Source organism: Cucurbita moschata, unplaced genomic scaffold (assembly GCF_002738365.1).
Source record: "Cucurbita moschata cultivar Rifu unplaced genomic scaffold, Cmos_1.0 Cmo_Scf00003, whole genome shotgun sequence".
In the NCBI taxonomy this organism is placed as follows: domain Eukaryota; kingdom Viridiplantae; phylum Streptophyta; class Magnoliopsida; order Cucurbitales; family Cucurbitaceae; genus Cucurbita; species Cucurbita moschata.
In genome coordinates, this window is record NW_019268519.1 from 4170271 (window position 1) to 4193121 (window position 22851).

The window sequence follows — 22851 nt, forward strand, 5'->3', positions numbered from 1 at the left end:
TTTTTAAAAAAAAAAAAAAAAAAAAAAAAAAAAAAAGAAGAAAACTAATGGAAGCAACCTGTTTTAGAAAATTTCCATTATCAGATATAATTTCTTGCTTAGTTACTTTACCAGGGAAACAAAATCTTTTTGCAAATGAACAAAATATATCAATCACATCACAAGGGAACCAACTATTCAGTAGCTGTGGATTCTATACATGGTATAACAAAAACAAGCCATTAGAGTGCATCTGAGTAAAGATGTAATTTAAATGAACTAAATCCACATAAATACATTATAGCAAGTAAAAGACGATACCTGCATAGATATCTTCACTAATGTTGATAGCACGGGAGGCCTTGCTGAAGCCACCTCGCGTTAGATGGAAAACCCTATCAAAAACATCGGGATGGCCATAATGCATACGAACTCTGACCAATTTGTAAAAGAGTTACTCCAAAGTGCAAGCTTGAAAGAAAATTCAGAAAATAGTAACATAAAATATTGATTGGATTATGGCGAGTACATACTTCAAGGGATTTGCCAGAACACGCTGACCAAGAGTCACAAAAATAGCTTCTTGATTTGACATGAATGAAGCCAGAGATGAAACACTACACAGATGAAGTGATTATTGCTTAACATGAAAAAAATAGTTAAGAAAAAGGATGGGGATTATTGGCTGCAATGGAAAGTACCTGCCCGTAAATATATGTTCCCTGACACCCAGTATGGTAGGAGGACGAATACCATGATCTTTAGCAAATTCCTCAAGAAGATTTCTCATTTTCAATGCTTCTTCAAAGTAATTATCCTAGATTTCCAGAATCGCACATGTTACAACCAATCAAGATTTGTTTTTTGACACAACGCTACTATGTTTCATGAGCTACAAACCGTGTTCATTATATATGGGAGTGTGTGGAGCATAGACATCTACACTTACATATGTCCTAATGTTGGCTTCATTAAAAATTATTGTAAGAAACTACCACGAGAAACTTACACTACACACAAGTGTTTTTTTCTTTCAATAAATTGTTTAGATGAACAATTTTCTACGATATTCGTGTCTGCATACAAATCATTTTTACAAGGCATATCTTTTCTTGTCTATCCTTCTTAGATTATAACAAGATACCTTATATTTAAAGAAATTATAAACCGAGAATTCCTTATCCTTATTCTTATCCCTGTTTCTTTCATAATCTTGTTTAAGCATAGACACCACGCACATAAATAAAGGAACTTAAGACAACTGGTAAACTTGAAATCTAATACTACCAACTGAGAAAGCCAAAATATAAATAAGCTTTCTGCTTACATAAACTAACGGATTTGAGTTGAATTCTTTAACTCAAGAAAAAATAAAAGGAACAATAAAATAAAAAATAATAGTCACCTGATTCATATCAATCGTCTGAACAGCATTTCCACGAGTAAAAATAACAGCATGATTTTGATTCTCAGGCTTTCCTTCACCCAACTTTGGATCTCCAGGCAATTTGATGGAATAAATCTCCTACACAATGGGGAAAATGGCAAAGATAAATCAATCAAGAGGTGTAAGGTAGAAGAAATAAAAACATTTCAGACATGTTAGAACATAACCGGCTACTGTAAGAAAGACCAAGATCAATTAGGGAAAAAACCACAGATCCTAAATTTACAAATTGTTTCTTGTAAAGAGTGCGCATAACTATATATAAGGAGTTGATAAATAAAAAACGTCAGAAGAGATGAAAGCTCGAGAAGAAAAAATATTATGAATATTGAAAGGGAGAAGAAAGAAATAAGACCTTATCTTTTCCATTGATATCAGCCTTCACCAGCTTTGAGTAAAATTCTTTCTGCACCTTACCATCCTTTTGGGTTTCAATATCTTCAATGTAGGCAACACGAAGAGCTTCATTTCTAATAAAAAATATTTCAAAGGATAAGAAAATTTAAAACATAAAATAGGATTTCAAGCTAAAAAATTTACTACTTCCCAATAAGATTTTCCCCAGTAAGAGTTAAATAGCAATACTCCTTTTGTGGAAGATTCAGTATGGGAAAAGAAATACCAACCTTTGCATAAGCAATGCAATATCAGAAGCCTCAGGTTTTTGTTGTTCTCTTTGTCTTCCATATATCTGACAGGTCACAACATACGTAAATTTAAGATCTGCCTGTGCACGTGCTTCAGGAGATAAATCGAAACCCCGAGTATCAGTAGCATCAGTACAAGGAATGGCAGCTTCCAAATTTGAAATTCGTCATACGGTTAGATGATAGAATTTCAGGAGGATGAACTAGAAAGGTAAGGTGATTGTTCTAACCTCCGTAAGTTCCTCTTTCTAAATAAGTCTGCAGCATAAGAGCTTTCCTATAGTACATCATTCCACGAACTGCAAAAAATCTCCCGCAGCTTAATCTATACATGTATATCTAGAACTACATAAAATATAAGAATGGACAATGGAGAAAATATCTTTTGACAACAATGCCCTCATATTCCTAGCGATTTTCTAGATTGCTGTTAATACTTAAATTCAAAGTATTAAATATTATTGTAATAAATAAATACTGATGTAATATTGGAATAAATATACTATATTTTAATTGGATGAAATAGGCATATCACCCACCCATAAAACAAGAACTTACTGACTGCATAAAACTTAACATGTTATAACTCGACTGAAAATTGTAGTTGTTATAGAAAATTTTCCATTAAAATTTTAGCATACTAACAATGACAACCTTATTAAAACAACTGATTTCATATTATCTTTCTTTTAACATCTAATGATGCTAAAGATGTAATTGGAAAAAAACTCAATACATATAGGATTAAATTAAAACTTTCTAAAAGATTAGAGACCAAATTTTAAATTAGAGACTGAGTAAACATATTTGCAGTCTTTAAGCATTGACAATCTTGAAAATATATATTATACCTACAAATAATAATTTATAATTCTCAACATAATTTTAATAATTTAAGGTTACTGCTAACAAAGAGAAAAAAAGATCGATATGATTCTTCATGAACAAAATTTTATTTAGTCAGTATTCAATAAATAATGTTCAGAATCAATGTGATTAAAGACACATGCTTTTAAGTATAATTTGTATTTATTTTTAAGGGCAAATGGAAGAACGCAGACAGGACAAAGAAAAATAGTCCCCTAAAAATCTAATAAAAAAATTCCAAAAAGGAACCAAACGGATGAGAACCAGAGTCACTAATTTGACGCTTGACTTTATTTAATAGTACCTAAAAATTATTTATTGTTTTCTGAATAGATGTCTTCTTGTAAATTGTCATAGTACTTGGACAAATTCAACTATTTAAAAAGCAAATAAATTTTATTGGTATAATCAAATACAATGAAAAGATGATGTGCAACCCACGTGTAAACACTTATGATCGTTGAAACATAATATCTCTATTTGATCCTTAGCTACGTAATCCTCAAAATTGTAGGCATGTCAACAAACAATTTGATGGACAAGAATTAACCTCAAGACAGCTTAAAACTTTACCAGTTCTTGCTAATGTCTGTCCTCGATAAGAGGCCCAAAATCGTAGTGCAAGGTTGTCATTAGGATTATCAAACGATTCTGGGTCAACTTCATTCTCATCTCGGTCAATTCGAGCAAGAAAGTTCTTCCATTCATCTATATTGATTTTTGTAGTTAGCATGAAATGCAAGATAAAAAATATAGAAACGAGGACAAAAGAAAAAAGGGTCAGCAAGAACACATAAACCTAAAAAGAAATCACTGATGGAAGTGCATGAATGTCCTGAACTCATGAAAATGAGTTGTGTTGAGAATCCACTAAAAAGAAATAAATTAAATTACAAATTTCATTCGTATCTAACAATTTCCAATTACATCTATGAGCCAAATGAGTACGATCAAGTTTCTGACTTTCAAACTGTTCATCGAACAAAGACGGATGATTTGGTATGATGAGACCACAAATAACACAATCTATCTAAGGAGTTTGCTTGTAACTCTTTTCTCCATATTTAAGCAATTTTTCTTTCTTGGTTACCCCTCCTTATCCTCGAAAAGATAAAATTCCAAAGAAGGTGAAATTTGATAGTTGGTAGGTCTAGCTTGGCATAGTGAACATTATGGATCAATTTTGAGTCATTCTTCCTGCATGGTGGGCCCACAACGATGCATTTTCTGTAAGGGTGCACTCTGCAAAAGTATGTTCAGAGATTTGGATGTAGTGTCCTTTGGAAGTATCACTTTGCTTGTTCTTGTGAGGAGAGGGAGCGAAATCTAGGATGAAGGAGATCTTTTGATACCCTTTAGGGTCTTTGGCTTGAAATGAATGATAGGGTGGTTAGGAATATAGCGAGCTCATGTGAAAAGGTTTGGTTGCTTGGGGGGTTTAATGTCACTGTTTGGACATCGGTTACCAAAGATTTTTGTAATTACCGACCAGGTTTTATTCCTATGGAGTGGAGCGCTTTTAGTTAGGGGCTTGGCTCCTTTAGTATGGACTGTTTCTTTGTATGCCCATGGTCCTTTTATTTTGTATTCTTTCATTTCTACAGAATGTAAGCTTTGATTTCTCATTTAAAAAAAAAAAAAAATCAATGTAAAATTCATATGAAATACCTGGATAAATTTTTTGCAAGTAAAACAAAGTTGTTATGCCATCCTCATTTTTCTTCAGGAGTTCCCCCATACTATAGAGCACCGTCTCAGAATAATATGGAGTAAATACACTGCATTAAAAGATAGGATTAAGATGGAAGGAAAGACAAAAGATGAAACTTCAAAAAAGGGAAAAGAAATTAATAAAATATATGAACAAAAGATGCCATAGAAAGAAGCACCACCTGAAAGAAAGCATCTGACGAACAGGTTTTGGCTTTGGCATAGCCATGAAAAGTGAATTTGTAAAGAATTGCAGTCTACGTCTGGCCTCAAGATTAACTGGAATATTTGAAGCTGAATCTTTTATGGTTAACAGGGAATGTAATCTTTTCACTTGAGACTTCTGCCGAATGATAGCAACAATTATGTATATATATATATTAAATAAAAGAAACAGAGATGTATTAAACATAAAAGAGGGCCCAGCCTAAGGGCAGAAGATTGACGAGGCTCTCCCCACCAAACAACTATACAAGCATAGAAACAATTCAATCTCATAAAATAATAAAAGCAACATGAATAAAAATGAAGCACGAGGAATTAAAAAAAGTAAATACCAATTCTGGATCTTTGGGCCAATTTAACCTTGTAAACAGGCGACCTTCATTTCTAGCTTTTACCAATATGTTCCATGTTTCATAATGCCCCCTAAAAAGATGGAATGTTACATGTCAAAGGATAATTCAAGATATAAGAACCTCAAATAACTAAATAGCTTCAGACCTCTTGTCGCCAAAAAGGATATCATGGTGCACAACATCATACAAATCTTGAAGTGCCTTAACAGCACCTATTTCGAGCTCCGGAGTTTCTGGCTCTTTCTGTACAATGCCATAATCAAAGTGAAATACAGAAAATATGTAAGTATAAAATGCAATGAGTTTGACCAATTATCAACGTCCATTTTTCATACCCAAGGAATTTATTCAGAAAACTAATTAACGACTTTTACTTGGAAGTAAGAAACAATAATGATTCAATAATTGCTTGATGCTATCCCTTTCAAAAATACTACAGATGTATCCTCCAAATCACTATTCATTGAGATAAAAATCTCTAACATGTAACCTATTCTAGTCATTGTTCATTCCCTTTTAATTGAACCGACAAATCTATGATATTATTAGAAACAACATAGCATCAGCTCACAAAATAAGATATAGGAATCATTGACAATCAAACCCTTCTATTAAATAATTTTAGTTTTACAGTTATTTTATTTAAATGGATTAGCACATGCAACTTATTCTACACGTGCCACTTATAATAGCTCTGTCAAAATTAATTAGCTACGTTAAAGAGGGGTAGGCAATTTTACTAACAAAGAAACAAAGTGCATGTGAGGCGCTCAAATGTAAACTTTTGGCAATTTTCTTCCATAAAGATCAATACAACTATTCAGGGGCTACACGTCACAATTTGACAATATAGTCTTAGGTACAATTCAATTATCAATTTCATGATATACTATTAATTCATAATGCAAGTGAACAAGCTCCTTTGAAAGGAAGTTGACAATAAAAACCATATCTGATGTTTCTCAACAAGGTAGAACCACTTTTTTTCTCTCTTGCTTTTCATTTTCATTCTCTTCTTTTTAATATGAAAAAGCCACAATGAAAATATAGATAGAATTACATGATCCAGTTTAAAAGTTTGTGAATACGAACCAGAATACCCGTCAGAGCAGTTACTCTTGTAATCACAAGTGGTAGCTTATTTAGCTGGAAGTCATTTTGAATGGAATTGTTTGCTATACTAGCTTGAATGTCTTCAAATACCCTTTCAACCCTGAAAAAGTGCAAACAATTCAGAATGGCTTTTTTGGAAAAATTTAACTTTTATGCATCATAACGTTTTTGGATAGAATTGTATATGAAAGGGAAAGGTATAGAGTAGAGAGGTGGAGGATAGAACACGTTTGTTCTTCGCATGTCAGCACTACACATTTTTCCTATGCTAATCAATTGCAGAGTCTATCCTTTCTTTTTCTTTTAAACTTTAATGCTCGCCTCAACTCCTGCTCTAGGCAGATATAAGTCTTCCTCACATAACTCTTTTTGGAAAGAATAGTCGAGGTTTGCATATATCTCATTACTGAGCTTATTACAAAGAAAAACAATATGGAGGCAACAAGGTAAATACCACGTCCTTCCTTCCCCAACCAGTAATTCTGTTAAGATGAGCTTAATTGCGTGGTAACATTCCTGTACTGCATATTTCATATAGTCATCTCTTGAAATACGCTCCCACAACTCGTCTTGTGAATCCCGTCTCTCAACAGCAATATCCTTTGCTAGAAATATCTACAGTTTCATAACCACAATGAAAATGTTGTACATAATTGGAACTCAATTAAAAAGCATAATTATTCCAGTCCCATTTTATGACTGCAAGCTGACCTTGCTGGCAAGAAGAAAAAGGGGCCACTGAACCAGGGGAAGATTACCCTTGTTTTTAGGCATTTGAAGCAACTCCGATTCCCTACAAAACCAGAAAAAAATCAAATTAAAGAAAAGAAAAACGACACTGAGGCAATAGAAACAATCTAAAAAAATCAACAGCAACAGATAAGAGAACGTGAAAGGCAAATAACAGAAAGAATCTCTAGAAAATATACTCACAAGTTTGTAATATAATCTTCTTCCCTTAAACTTGCTACGATTTCATTCCAGAAGGGAGAAAATCGGGCAGCATCAAACTTATCTTTTTCAACAACCTTGATATAAACAGCAGAACATGTTTGCACTAGAACTTTCAAAAAATCACAAGCAAAAATAGGCTCGTAGACACTCAAGATAAGATGATGACAAGCAAAAATATTGCATAAATAGAGGCATTTAAGGAAGCGAAGTAATATGATCATCAAAACCTATCATCTAAGAAGCATGGACACTTAAGTTTGGCTAGTATGGTTAAACATGGACACTACGACACTCGTTGGACACGAATCAGACAGTTGTTAGCACAGCAGATGTGATAGACAGCATTGTACAAAGTCAATATACGTCCAATGTTTGTTAAACAAGTATGGAACACTTGTTAAGCAAACTAAATAGACGAAGTAATAAATTTTGAGGGTAAAATACATTAAACTCATTTTTAAGCATTTAATGCATGAACTTATGGACATTGAATTTCCTTCATTATAAAAATAATATATATTTTAATAAATATATCTTATCGTGCCAATGTCTTAGAATTTTGAAAAATGACGTGTATAGTCTCTATGTGGTGCTGTATCTATATCCGTGATTCTTATCTTATCATCTATCCAACCCAGTTTCATATGCTTAACAACCTCCTTTTACTGTTTCTGAGACTCAACTCCTAATCTCCAAATGCAGCACTTCAGCCATCCTCCCTAAACCTACCAGCAACTATACTTTTAAGTTACAATAGCATTTTAAAATCTACAACGCATTCATACAATAATTTTCTGGTAGCATGCCCTTGGCTGACACGAGGAAAATATGGCAGTCCAGACACTAGTCAGACTATCTAATTGAAGTGTCAGATCTTAGAAATTTATGTTTTCCCCTTGTTGGCACTTCAGCCAGGATTGAGAAAATTGATTCAGGGGTGATGATAAATAATAACATTCATATACTTCAAAATATTTAATCACTCTACAGAGCTTGAACAGGTCAGAATATTTTCCGAAGTTCAACTAAAAGAATATTTCTAATTGTTTTTTTTTTTTGGGGGGGGGGGGGGGGGGGGGGGAATCNATCCTATCTGAGGCCAACCAGGGTAAATCAAGCATATTTCTGAAGCAAGGAGGCAATAGGGAACTCACCGGAGTTGAAGACTGATTTGAAATCCTGCAAAAGATACGTTTAGAGACCAGATTAACGGAGAAACTTTTGTTTAAAGAAAAAATGTAGTTTAGATTGGCATCTTATGAGAAATATTCAAACCTGTCCCGGGGAGTAGCATGTAAAGTGTTCATAAAGGCTCCGGGAAACTGCTCAAACAGCATACGAAGTGATTCCAATGATCTAATCTGAAGGTAATAAAACAAAAAGGGAAAAAAAAAAATTAAAAGTTCAAAAAATGAGAAGGGGAAAATTTGACTTCAACTACTGTACTAAAACCAAGGCTTTCATGCATTCAAGCATGTGCAGTCGTTGACTTGTTAGATTTCAAACCAAACCTCTGCAAAACTTCATCACATCAACAAAATCAATTTATAAGAAAAAGTTCGCTTTACAACCTTTGTACTTGGCTGAGTGAGCTAATTTTAAAATTAGCCTATTCATGTCGTTTACAAGGAATGACCCGTTATAATTACTAGAATACCTTCCACAATCTTATTGATGATGCATATTAATTAATATACCTTTGCAGTAATAAACGTTGTCTTAATAACAATTATTAATAAAGAATATTATTCAGTGATATTGTTATAGTATTTATTGTCAAACTATTTAATAATAATGATTTTTTTTTTTTTTTTTTTAAAAGTCTCTGCACGGCCCAAGGCCTAAAATTAGGAGATCTCAAAGATTTTTCTTATCAAATTCAACTGAAGATTCAAACATGTGGCCTCTTGGTAGACATTGCTTAGAGACCATAGGCCTTACTCAACGAGGTCACCTTGTGTGGGCTTAACTACAATAAATTTATCTTTACTGTTTATTTAATAACAATAATAATTAATTAGTTCCTTTTGTGACGTCCGATAAAATTGGAACAATATAAATAAGATAAAAATAGTTATTATTTAGAACTAACTAATTGATAAAACAAAACATAAAGTTTTAATATTTCATAATAGAATAAAATGAAATAATTTTTCCCATTAGTGTAAAAGTTTTAAAGTAATTTTTTATCTTTCTCATCCCTTCATTCCCATTCTACCTATAAGAAACATGACCTTAAATTTTAATTTTATCAAATTGAATCTTAATCTTAATTTTGAATACAGGGTGAAATTAATAGCTGTAGGTAGCTAAATCAATGTAGTTTTTGAATTTTAAACTACATGTGTGCATTCTTGTGATTGATTTAGACTAATTGTAGATTTATTTTTACCTTTTTTTAGGCTTGCACATTTTTGTACCAAGTTTGAACATTTTTATGCAGCTCAACCATGGTTCAATCATTTGTGATCGATTATGATTGGGATTGGCTTTCTCTTATGACTAAGCATGGCATTTTTCTAGCTGAATTTTAGATGTTTTATCTGTAAGTATTTAGGTGATTTATTGGTTGTCTTTGTTTATATTATCTAATTTGTTTAGAAGAAGAGTATTCACTGAACGGCTTATTCAAATTTCAGGTTCAATTTTACGAAATAAAAACTTAGTGGTTAAAATTAAAATACAAGGGAAAAAATAAATATTTTTCCTAATTTATTTCATATCAAGAATGGGGAAATGCATAAGCTCAATAAGAATCGACTAGTACCTCTCCAAGACGATCTCTTGCACCAATTAATAAACTCCAAATAGCAGATACAACGGTATAGAACACATGAAGGTCCACGATGTAAATCTACAACCATAAATTAAATAGAGAAAATTCCCATTAAAGACAAGAAATAAAAATAAATTTGAATCCTCCTAATCCAACGATAACTATATATAGCTATTAGTTTTCATGACATTCAGGAAAAAGATCACAACAAAGTGACTTGTATCTGTTTATCATAATTGATTTATATCAGCTCATTGACAACAAACTAACAAAGTGACTTATATCAGCTCGTTGATTACAAAATTTAAACTTACAGCAAACACTGGGGCCCATAAGCTAAGAACCGTCAAAGCACTATGATTATCTGCAAATACGACACAAGATTTCAGAAGTCAGACAACCTAAAAGCTAATTGTCATATATAATTTTTTTTCTCATTTCTGAAAGGTTTCTCTTCATCAAAAGGCTAAAAGACAAAATAAGGAGAAAAACTGTAGCAAGGTTGAAGACGCAAATCATATATCAAGTAACTTTTCTTTCTGTTGAGGACATCTCTCCATAAATACAAATGGCAGAGGATGAATATTACTCCTAAATTTGCTCTGTTGTAGGAAGGTAGGGAATGCATATTACTCCTAAATCAATAAGAAATGTTTATCAACTTCGATATGTTTTGTCATATCATGAAGGAATGGATTGTGTGGGCAATGGAAATTGTTGCCTTGTTGCCACAATAAATATGCACAAGCAACGTTTGAGAGAACTTTGATTGTTTCAATAGTTTCTTTGTCTATATACCCTCACAAAACCATGGGGTAAAGCCCTAAAATCAGCTTCAACACTACTTCTAGCCACTAAACTTTGTTTTTTTTTATTTTTTTTTTGTTGCCTGCCCAGTCAGCATTATCATTAGTATAACTTTAACCTGCAAATGATCTTTGCTTCTTAAACAATATACCTTTTGCAGTAGTACCTTTTAAGTATCTTAAAATCCAATAGATGACTTTAAAGTGAGTCAGTTTTGGGGTATGCATTAACTGGATGACCACATTAACTGCAAAAGCAATGTTAGAATGTGTATGAGACATGTAAATGAATTTCCAGCAAGTCTCTGATTTTTTTTGTTTTTTCGTTTTTTTCTCTCTCTCTCTTTTTGTGTTATAGTTCGCAGTTTTAAATTGGGCTCAATAGGGATGACTACTGTTCATCAACCAATTAATATTATCACTTCAAGAAATCAATAGTATACTTTCTTTGATGGACAAGGATACCATCTTTCAAACCTAGCAAAGTACATTCCATAGCTCATGATTGGTTTTCCAATACGTTCAAACCATGCTATAGGTGGAGTCGGAAGGTATATCCGACTACATCACATGTGTACAAACTGTGGTGAATCCACTCATGAGCAAGGGTGAAACCCTCAAGGAGCCGGGGTTGTGGAGCTAATTTCGCAGTCACTAACCAAGAATTTCGAGAATGTCGTGTGCACCATCGAGGAGTCGAAGGATCTAGAAGATCTAACTGTTGATGATCTTCAGCTTAAGGTTGCATAAAGATTTCTTTAACCTAAACATTTTATTAATCCCTGTTCTTCAAGTTTCCCATTGAGAAAAAGCATTCTTGACATTAAGTTGATGAAGAGGTCAATATGCATTGAAAACCATAGATCATAGAACTTTAATGGAGTTAATTTTAGCAACAAGGACAAAGGTTTCTTGATAATCAATTCCATAACCCTAAGTGAAGCCTTTTGAAACTTAAGATCAAAAGGCAGATAATACAAACAATAATATGATACTTCCACCAAATAAAGAAAGAAAAAGGAATTTAATAGAAAATCAACAGACATGGCCTACAAAACAAATTAAATGATAATATTCTTACTTACTCTTAGACACAAAGTCAAGCCACGAATATTTTAGATCTTTCATGTTCACAATAAGCCTGGTAGGTTTAACAAGAGGCTTGATCTGCAAGAGACGAGTTAAGTCTTCAGTTTCCACGCCTAGAGATAGATATCATTGCATAAACACCATAATTAACCTGAAGGAAATAGGCAAATGCGAATTTTCCACCCAGAATGATTACCCACAAGAGCATGTACCTGCAAAATGAGATTGAGAATTTCTATATGTACATAAACAAAATTTAGTTACTCCATACTATAGAGCACTTAAGAAGGCAACAACCTAGACAAGAAATTAATTGGGGGATGGGGAGGAAGATACATGGAAAATTTTAAAAGGAACACCAGTGGATCAGATCAAAGAACTTCAGATACTTACTTGATAAAATCAGTAGTCTTCTCATACATCCCACGTCCAACATAGTACCGTTCCTAATAAATCAAATTTCAGAAGCAAAAGAAAGTATAGATTCAACAAAATAAAGTGCATCAACTGAAATTGAGGAGGCCACATTGCCCAAGCAGGAAAGAACAAAATAAAGCAAGCATCAGAAGGTGAAACCTGTTGCATCCACATGATAAGGCGAACAAGAGGCCACCGATCACATTGATTTGTTAGAAGATGGAAAGCAGGTACACACATCAGAATACTGAGGCAAAGCTGCACACCACCATATATTCCAATCACGATTACATATAGTCTAAACATCACCCTTTCTGCATTTGGGTTACTACCCTCCTGAAGAGCTTTCCTGTAAGAGAGTAGATAAAAATAATAATAAAGATCTTGTGTAGAAAAAAAAACATGATAACAGGGACAAAAAAGCCAGAAATACATACACATAAAGAAACGTTATCGAAGCAGAAGCAATACTGAACCAAAGGAAACGAAGAAAAATTCGAGAAATAGCAAGGCGCCTTGAGGTAGAGTATGCACCATACATCATTAGGATGTCTAGAACACCTGGATAGAAGTCCATGCAGAGCAATAGAAGTTTTTAGAACAAAGATCATTCTTTCATGCTACTGCACACAAGATAATAAAACAAATCAGCATCTAATACTTTCAGTAGAAATGACTAGAATAGCACATACTCTCAATAAACTTCATAACAACAAACGTTGGACCAAGACTCAGAACTTCCAGCAGGGTCTTCATATTAAAGTTTCCATTGTTAAATGCAACTATGGTCAGAGCCTGTCCGCATAAAATGTGATAAAGATAATTAAATAAATGAAAATGCAGAAATTCTAATCCAACTCAGTAACTCCTCATGGTCTCAACAACTAGCATACACAACAGGAAACAGCATTAAGCAAAATATATGTGTTGGGGTACCATCCTAACGAGGTATCTGGTTGCTCTTCCTTTTTTTCTTCATAACTTTTTCTTAATGCTAACAATTGGTTTGTTTAAAGCAGGAGCTCCAAACCAGCAGTTTGGTGTATTTCTTCATTTTGGCTCTTTTAAGACCCCTCGCTTGTACTTCATTTTTCTAGCTGAATTCTTATATTCTTATGAATGTCCTTTACTGAGAAACTAAATGAGATGGAGTTCACTGATTTTTTTTATTTTTTATTTTGAGTTATGTTCATGATGGGAATCGCTATTTTCTTTTAACACGTCTTTAAATTTTATTTAATTTATCGAATCAACTTTTACTAAGCAGAATGAAAGTCAATGGGGGCAATAAAAGAACAGTGACAGATAACACCAAAAGGAGTCAATTTTACAAAATCGGAGTCTAATCATTCACAATGAAAAATAAAGAAAAATAGAAACAGCCCTATTAACAAAGTCCAAAACGGAGGTAGTGAAGCTAACAGTGATTTGAGCTGCTTTCAACAAAACCTCAACACTCCCGTGTTCCCCTCAAGCCACAAGCCAAAAGAATCCCAAAGAAAGCAACCTTCCATAAGAGCTTCCCTTTAACACAAAAAAAGGGGGGAATAAAGAGAGACCTTTTTTTCATCATGGCCTCTACAGTCCCTCTGAAGAATCCAAGACAACCCAAAAGAAAGGTCCAAATTCATACTTTTGGTCATTTACAATGACTACCTTCCACTATCCATCTTCTAAGTCACTCTTTGGATTCAAAAAGAAGATAACTATAATATATAGTGGCAAGCATAGGACATCTCCTCTTTCATTTCTTTATAACTGGAAATTCACTTTCGACCAGGCTTTAGGGATATCTGACTGAGCACAAACCCTTCAGATGGATTATCTTGTGGTTTGTTTTTCTGGAAACTATTTTCGAAACAACACTCGTTGTCGTTTTAACTGTGGAGCAAAAAACGATATGGAGTCCTTCTCTTAAACTACTGTTCTACATTTTTTTTCTTCTTGTTTTTGGCATTTGAAACAATTTTTCATTTTTTTTTAAGCCAAGAAATCTTCATTTGAAAAAGAAAAAAAACTACTGTTCTATTTAAGCCAAGAATTTTTTCAACAAAAACAGGAGATTCTTCATTTTTTTAAGCCAAGCTGCTTGCTTCCTCTTATTTTCCTCGTTTTTTTTAACTGGAGGACAAGTTGTTTAAAAGAGGGAGGGAAACTAATGTACTAAGCTAGTCTAATCTTTTATTGTTTAATTCTTCCTTTTTCTACTTTGTTGTTAAATCCTCTATAAAATAGTGGGTTAGCCTCTAGTATGGATTACTCTGAATCATAATAAAATCATTTGGGTTTAATTTCTAGGAGAATGCCATTTAAGCTAACACCACAAACAAAAACAAAAAAAAAGTTTACAGAACTAAGGATAAAAAAGAGAGCAATTTAAAACGCCATATACCTGGAACATCATAACCAAAAATATCCATAAACGATGGAAACTATGATAAAGATGAAGAAAAGTCCGGTGCTCAACAAATGAAGTTTTCCCTTGATGACGACTTCTACCAAGCATATTCTGAAAAAGAAAGTAGGAAAAGGAAAATTTATTATGAGCACATAACGACAAAAATATTCAAGTACTTGATATTTCAATGCTAATGTGCCATACTGAAACCATAATACCCAATACCATGTGGTTTTCCCCAATATATAATTTCATCAGGAAACCAAACATTCATTATAGACAAAATAAATTATCCATGTAAATGATAAATATCCACACAGAACAAAAAATTAAGAAACTAATTGTCAGTTATGGAAGAATAAAAGTGAAAGCATGAACGGGAAAATATTCTTTTCCTAACAAGTACCATTTGTTAATCAGAATCATGATAGTATTATTAATAAAGAATAAGCTATACGTATAATTTGGCTAATAGACAATGCCACTGCTCACTGGCTCAAGCAAAAATCGCGTTCAACCAGATGCAGAATTGTTTTTTTTTTTAATTTAATAAGAAACACCCGACTTAATTGATGTGATGAAATAATAAAAAAGGGCCAACCCCAAGCTAAAGAAAGTTTTAAAAAAAAGAAAACAAAGGTTTTCCAATTGAAAATAAGGTTGTAGTCATGAAAAGGGAGGTAATAATTCACACCAGCGTTCTTTATCAAAGTTTTCCAATTGAAAATAAGATTGTCGTCATGATGGTTCCTATAAAGCCATAACGACCAGTACAAAGCTCTTGAGAAATTAAGCCATAGAGTTTTATTTTCCCCTATAAAAGGATGACAGAAAATGAGCAAGGCTGGAGTGTGTGTCCATTGTTATCACAAGAGACCAACCAAAGGAATTGGAGACGACTTCCAGTAGGTAGTGGCAAAAGGTAGATTTTTGTTTCTGCATCGCTTAACAAGGGGGGAGCAGCTGTGAGACTGGCATAAACATGTGACCTCATTTTGCAACTTGCCTCGAGCGCTTAAGCATGAGTGGCTAAGTTCCCTAAGAAAAATTTTGACCTTCATTGGATAATTGCATTTCCAAAATGTGCAATAGAGCAGTTATTTCCTTTTAACACCAATTGGTATGAAATCTCTTATTAGGGACTTAGTGGAGAAAGATCTAGTCTTGTCCAATCCCCAAACCCAAGAGTCATTAAATTTGGTCAACTGGATAGAAGAAGTTTTGCCTACGAACCCTTGTATGTACATCCCATAATCCCATAAGCAGAACTTATAAATAAAGGCTAAGGTTTTCCCTTTTGTACAGCTTTTTTTTTAAGATTAATAAACTATCGCCTAAAGGTTATCAGCTCCACCAACATACTAGTCAATGAGGGTGTTGCCAAAATTGTGATAAAAAAGTAGCCCCAGTAGGACCATGAACCCTTTTACTCTGGAACTTGAAACCATCAGCAATAGATATATGTAGGGAGAGAGTCCGCACCTTCCATAACCTCTAGAATTTAAAAGGGCATATCATTCCAAAGGATCAAAGTTCCTCCGAAATGCCGACGGCATCAAGAGAAAACTGTCCAAGATTAATGGAGCTCCAAACAGATTTGATAAAAAAAAAACCCATCAATGAAGAAGATGCGTTCTCTTAAAGGATAACAATGGAAGGATTAAGCCTTTGGATGAGGCCCTTCATGAGGGATTTTTTTTCTAGGACTCCAAACTTCTAACATTCCAACCTAGGATAATCATTTTGGGGCTATCAACCCATCTATAACAATGGAGGTGTTAGATTGGTAGTGATTGATGAAGGATTGGAAATCTTGTAATTGTCTAAGCACCTTTTGCTGCTGCTTTGTGACTGGAATCTTTGTTTTGCTCAGTTGGAATGGAGCGAGGGAGAAATCATGTATAGGTAAGGGTGAGATCAATGATGTGCACAAGGAAAATCTATTCTTAGCATCATGAAGGGTTGGTGAGAATAAGCATAATGGGGAAAAATAAAGGTTGCCCCAAGTGTGGGTGAAGGTAGGGAAGAAGAGGCGGTGCACATGCGTAGGGAGGAGGAGGAAGTTCAAAGAGTAGGGCCAAAACTGAATGGGGGAACAACCAAAAACGTCTGTGACATAAAAAGACAGGTAGAGGTATCAATTGAGAGGAAGCAAGGTCTAGAGAGGAAATCTTCATAGTCGCATAAAACAGGACTATGAGAAGTGGAGTGCTTAATCTGTGTAATCAAAAGTGTTTTATTATAATTGATGATAATGGTCTTCTCGGTGGAGGAGGGGTTAGTCCAAATCAGTAAACGAAGAGAGGATTTGGCTGGGATAGAAGGCTAACACAAAAGGGGTAGGACTGGATTAGTACGATTATTAAAAAACAAGGCAGGTTCAGGTACAATGTTGGGAGGTGCATGCAAAAGCTGCATAAAGGTTGGCGTCAAGAGGAAGGGGGTTGCGCATGTTTAGATGGGAAATGGAAAGGCAAAGGTGAAACATGCTTTGGGAAGTAAGACTTCTGATGGGTCGATGCTTGAGCAGCTTGATGGTACAACTACTGCTTTCAGTAAGCGCGTGGGTCAACACTCACAAAGAAGGCAGACATGCCTGTGCACTCCGCATTTTTTCCACTCACCATTGTCATCTGGGGCTTACAGGAATGCATTCTGGCCAAATAACCAATGAAATACTCCTCCACAGAGAAAGGAATATCTCCCTATGAAATAGTTTATACTAAAATTTCCCTCATGAAAATTGAGTGGACTAAACTCCAAAATTTAGCTAAATTTGGAAATGTAAATTTTTATTACTGCAAATAGGAGGTGAATTTAGTTTAATTTAACTAATTATTCGGTACTTCCAAACAATACCAATAATCATAATCTTCTACAGTTTCATCTCTATAGACCAGGCCTAAAAGCCACAAAAAAATCCAAATTAGGGCAAAGGGCGAGGGTAAGCAAGCCCAAAAGTAGCCCACTCGAACGAACCACCAATGGATTGATGTTTTTCTAAGGTTGTTATGGTACTAAACTGTACGTGCACACAGAAACCACCGGAAATTGCACATTGCAATCCACGGATTCTTCGTGTTCAAGCATGTAACAGATTCAAAACCCTGAAAACCACCTGCTAAAGCAGACTTCTCACTACCAAATGTTTAAGAGAGCAATAATTTCATGTATGGAAGATTACAGAACAGAAAATATTGTCTTCACTCAAACCGGTTAGTACAATAAATAGTATATAAATAACTCAGTACAAATGAGTTTTTTAAAAAAAGAAAAAGAAAAGAAAAAGAAAAAGAAAGATAATCTTTTGACAAAATTAAACAAAGCATAAATACAACCTTTGACTTTGGTGTCGGCTTTTGGAAAAAAGATTTGCCTTTATGCCATGGCCAACTGAGTTCAAAGCATCGAAGCGACCTGATAAAAAAAATGAGCAGCATTCCAAAATTTCATCAGTATGAATTGTTCATGACAAACAAACATACAAAATTTTGCAACTAACCAGAAATACTCGTTAAAATCATCATAGTTTCTCCATGAAGAATGTGGTGCGCGCCCATTGTTATTGTTTTCAGCTTCCTGAGTTATTTTTTTTATTTTTTATTTTTTAACAAGAAACAATGTTTCATTGACATGTGAGAAGGAAGGAAAAACTTTAAGGATATAAGTTCCCAACGGGAATGAAAGAAGACAAGACATGAAGAAATAAAACTACAAGAGGATAAAACAAGGAAAAACAACTAGCACAGCAAAACAAATCTGCAATAGAGAGCCTCTACTCCGGCTAAAAATGCAGAAACTTCTTCCGGAGGAAAGTACAACAAAGACGCACCAAAATCTGAGAAAGCAGATTCAAAAAATGAAGCCAAGGAAAGATATTTCGTAAGGAACACCTCTTGCATTGAAAGAATTATTAGACTAATGCAAGCCCTTAGAAACTTTCGAAACCATCTAAAAATGCCAAGGAAGAATCCTCTATGAGAATCTCTTAAGAAACCATCAAAAAGAAAATAAAATCTCCAGCAATACTCGCCGGTACACCCTGAATCATTTTTAAAAATAAAACCAAGGACACAATTCAATTTCAACCATAATCAATTTGTAGTCAAACAAAACTGCTTATTCTGAAAAGAAAATTGGACCAAAATAACTTAAAAGCCGAATGCTTTGAAGCTTCCCATAACCTCTAAAAAGTCATAAAAGAATCTTCACTGAGGATTAAACAGAAAGAACAACTGAACTTTTATATGAGCTGAATGACATGAAATTTCACACATCTGAAGACTGCAAATCTCTGTAAGAGATGAAACTTTTTTAGGATTCAAGAGGATGTACTCTATTGGAAAATCTTCACCGACCTGATCATCCATAAACTTTGAAGGTACATCTTCTTCCGAAACAACGAGAGCCAACAATTGTGTAAGAACATCATTCTCGCAATGGATTTCGTGATTCATTTTTAATTCCTCACTACACTCATTAATGATTCAGCATCAGATTCAGATTCAATAAATGGTGAAGAAGATGATGGAACATCTGAGAACCTGGAGGAAAGCTGCATATCTTTTTCCATAATTAAGGTTGAATCTAGAATGGAGAATGACGAATGAACAAAATTATGAGAGGGCTGACTGGATCAGAGAAACCAAAAGCTGTAGGCAAGCATCTCCCATAAAATCTGGATTAGCCTCTAAAATTTCTAAACTTGTTTTTTCCAGACCAATCTTATCCGATCCTAAAAAACACATTTAGTTACCAAAGAGAATGAGTTGTTACATTTAATGAGACAATAGAATTTGATGAATTTGGAAATAGCCAGACTGGTTTTTTCGTGTGTAAAATTTTGAATATGTGACTAGTTTGGTCTTTAATAACCTTGATCGTTGAGTGTTCACATCAATTATTTAAATCCAAATCACTTCCATAAAAAATTTGGTCCAATAAAACACGTAGAAATAACACCTTTTGAAGATGGCAGTTGGTAATGCTTTGTGTTGGGATGGTCTAATGCAACATTATCACCAAATCAGAGATCAAATTTTCAAGTAAGCCTTCCTAGAATTCAATTTTTGTTGGGATGGATTCACAAGTATTTTTCTCTATGTTTAAACAACGGCTGAAAAATCAAGGAGATTAATCATTTGAAAGGAAATGCTTACCAGACCACCCAAATGTTGCCCTATTACTTCAAAGAAAGACTATTCCCAATATGGCAAAGGTAAATTCATTAAAGAGATTCATTCTCTTTAGCTTCTTATAAACTCAAAGTGGGAGGAAGCACATCATTTTGGACAGACCCATGGATTGAAAACACCACACTAGCTCTGCCATAACAAAAAAATAAATCCTACTCTTTCTTTAAAAGCTTTAGGTGAGACAAGAAACATACCACGATCTAACAAACATGGAATGTCGTCAACAAATTCTTGGACTTGAAGTTTGGTAAGAATTTAAAAGGATAACGAATTAAGCCTTGACCTTGCCGTAGTGGTATTGGTCAAACGAAACAGACTCACTGACTTGGCTCCCCAACGCTGAGGGGGTCTTCTCTACAAAATCCTTGATAATGGACATGGGGTAAAAAGTAGAAGCAATAGATCCCACGCTAGCAAAGCCAGTATGGAAAGGACATCATGCTAAAAAGGTGAATTTCTTTCTTTGGGAAATAGCGCATAAACGAAACATACTCCTGAAAAACTATCATCAATCTTTATCAAAGTCTTGTCATTCAATATTACATTTTCAACAACTCATCACTACCATTGAACCAAAAAAATGCAGACCAATTGACTTCAATAATGAAATCTTGATACGAAAAACCTTCAAGAATATCACAATCTAGGATAGCTAATGGGTGGAAGGCTAAACGAAGAGAAGGTAGACAACGGCAAGGGGTATGAAGGTTGTAGTCAATGACGAGGTGGTGCAAGGTGTAGGAAGAAAGAGAAAGAACAGAAAGAAAAAGGAAGAAAAAGGGGTAAACTAACAAAGGTAGAGAGGGTGACAGAACCATCATGGAGTAGGCAAGGAACAATGGATGAAAAAGACACCAAAGGCTTAAATCAGGGCAGAGGGGGCTGAGGTTGGAGGTTAGAGCGGGGGAGAGCAATTAAGGTTTAGGAAATGAAACGGAGGTGGTGCAAATAGGGTTTAGGAAAAGGATGGGAGGCAGCGTGAGAACAGACGTGGTAGGTGCAACGATCGAAACCATCGGAGAGCAGCATAGGAGTGAGGCAAAGTCCACAGTATGTGGTGTGGCATGGCAGTGGGAGGCTAGGGTTGAGGTTTGAGATACATTCACTTGTACTCTCACAGAGACACATTCACTTGTACTCTTTAACAAGAATGGAAAAATAAATCCTACTCTTTCTTTAAAAGCTTTAGGTGAGACAAGAAACATACCGCGGCCATGACCTCATAAAGAGGAAAGATAACTTGATCAAGGAAAGAAACACCATCTTTAGACTCGCAACTCTTGGCTGGCTGCGCAATCTCATGCCTCAATATCACATCCATTTCCCGGACCATCTGCATAGAAATTAAAGGTCTAAGAGTAAGATTATGAAGCTCATGGGAAAATACAGAAAAATAAATTACAAAAGTACGATTAGGAAGAAAGTGGAGAGAGCATACTTTTTCCATCACTGGATCTTTACTTAAACTTCTAAATAGAAAATTGGCAGCAAGTTTAAAAGCTTATATGTGACGTTCTCTTCCAAATCAATTTTTATGATTTCATATTTCCTTTTTTTGTTTTTTTTTTTTTCTCTCCTTTCACATCCTTGTGAAGTTTGTACCTTATAAGCAATAGTCTATTTTCATTGCATCAATAAAAAGTTGTCTCTTGTTCAAAATTAAATTTATGGGTCAAGTTGGTTTCACGAATGGACTAAAAACAGGTTTGGATGGTATTGAACTACTATGAATATATCATAATTCATTCAATAATTTCTTCAATATTAATTACTTTTAAGCAGGGAATATATATAATAATTGGTTACCTTTTTTTACAATAGATGAAACTAATTAAGAAAATGAAAAGAGACTAATGCTTAAAAGACAAACCTCTACGAGGGAGTTATTGTTCTTAATTAATGTACAAAAATAAGTAATGAATGTCAAAGGACTAATATTTTCACTATGTTTTCCATAACATTTTGGATGAGTAACCCTATAAGCGAAACCAACCCAACCAAATATTTCACAGTTAGATTGGCTTTGGACAAGGTTGTTTGGGTAAGACAATTTTTTATCCCAAAAAATTAGATTAGATTCAAAAAGTATCACATCCAAATCAAACCCATGAAATAATTAGTAATTGAAGCCTTTGCAAGAAAATAAATGCTGAACATAATTTTCTTTCAAGCCTTATGTTGGATCAACTTAAAGATCCCAAAAAAAATGAAAAAAATGAAAAAAATGAAAAATAAAGGTTGACATGGTCGAATATAATTACAAATGAAGTCCAGAGTTACGTACATGGTGAAATATGTAGCATAAGCATTCTGGAAGAAATCTGACGTTGGCTGCTTCGCCCCATATAAGAAAGTATAAGGAAATAAACAATAGCTTTTTTTCCTTGCTAACATCAGACAAGCTGTAAAACAATAGAACACTTTCAATAATTGTAGTCCTCCAAATAAAATTTTCTTCTAGGAGATATCAAATTCATAAGTCCATGTTGAAAAATGAAAATATAAGATGAAACTAAACTCCATACAGAAAATAAAAAGAATAAGTTGGAAAAACCAAACCTGCTCCAAACAGGTTGAATGCATAAATATTCACACCATTTAACGTAGTTTTCCAGAGACTTCTTAAATACACCCTCCACAGCAGCTTCATCCAATTTCTATAGCAACACAAAAAAAATATCCTCAAATGAGAGCTCTAGCATATACAAGTACATTTCATATTTATGCAACAGTACATTAAATGTCGAGGATAATAGTTCAAGCTCCAAGGCTTCGAGCACAAAGCTTGGGGTGCTTATTGATTTGTGCAGTGAAAAGACTCTTTCTTTTTTTTTTCTTTTTTTTTTTTTTTTTTTTTTTTTTTTTTTTTTTTTTT

At 34.1% G+C, this 22851-nt stretch overlaps 1 protein-coding gene across 2 annotated transcripts in view; it reads right to left on the reverse strand.

The window, feature by feature from the left end:
- Nucleotides 1-22851, reverse strand: part of LOC111436127 (callose synthase 9-like) — a 34681-nt gene that overhangs the window by 5791 nt on the left and 6039 nt on the right. Inside the window, exons 5-36 of one of the 2 annotated variants that reach the window (XM_023073828.1) lie at nt 22536-22633; nt 22261-22378; nt 21184-21309; nt 18284-18360; nt 18120-18198; nt 14776-14892; nt 13076-13178; nt 12821-12944; nt 12543-12732; nt 12360-12412; nt 12118-12178; nt 11963-12044; nt 10386-10435; nt 10063-10149; nt 8571-8656; nt 8450-8474; nt 7275-7369; nt 7053-7134; nt 6796-6956; nt 6321-6441; nt 5374-5471; nt 5208-5298; nt 4833-4993; nt 4609-4718; nt 3514-3648; nt 2304-2372; nt 2053-2221; nt 1782-1896; nt 1385-1504; nt 681-796; nt 513-596; nt 301-374 (exon numbers count right to left, since the gene is read on the reverse strand). In XM_023073828.1, coding sequence (XP_022929596.1) covers nt 301-374; nt 513-596; nt 681-796; nt 1385-1504; nt 1782-1896; nt 2053-2221; nt 2304-2372; nt 3514-3648; nt 4609-4718; nt 4833-4993; nt 5208-5298; nt 5374-5471; nt 6321-6441; nt 6796-6956; nt 7053-7134; nt 7275-7369; nt 8450-8474; nt 8571-8656; nt 10063-10149; nt 10386-10435; nt 11963-12044; nt 12118-12178; nt 12360-12412; nt 12543-12732; nt 12821-12944; nt 13076-13178; nt 14776-14892; nt 18120-18198; nt 18284-18360; nt 21184-21309; nt 22261-22378; nt 22536-22633 — 3277 coding nt within the window. Of the gene's footprint in view, nt 1-300; nt 414-512; nt 597-680; nt 797-1384; nt 1505-1781; nt 1897-2052; nt 2222-2303; nt 2373-3513; nt 3649-4608; nt 4719-4832; nt 4994-5207; nt 5299-5373; nt 5472-6320; nt 6442-6795; nt 6957-7052; nt 7135-7274; nt 7370-8449; nt 8475-8570; nt 8657-10062; nt 10150-10385; nt 10436-11962; nt 12045-12117; nt 12179-12359; nt 12413-12542; nt 12733-12820; nt 12945-13075; nt 13179-14775; nt 14893-18119; nt 18199-18283; nt 18361-21183; nt 21310-22260; nt 22379-22535; nt 22634-22851 lie in introns of both variants that reach the window. The other variant, XM_023073820.1, reaches the window with a different exon arrangement.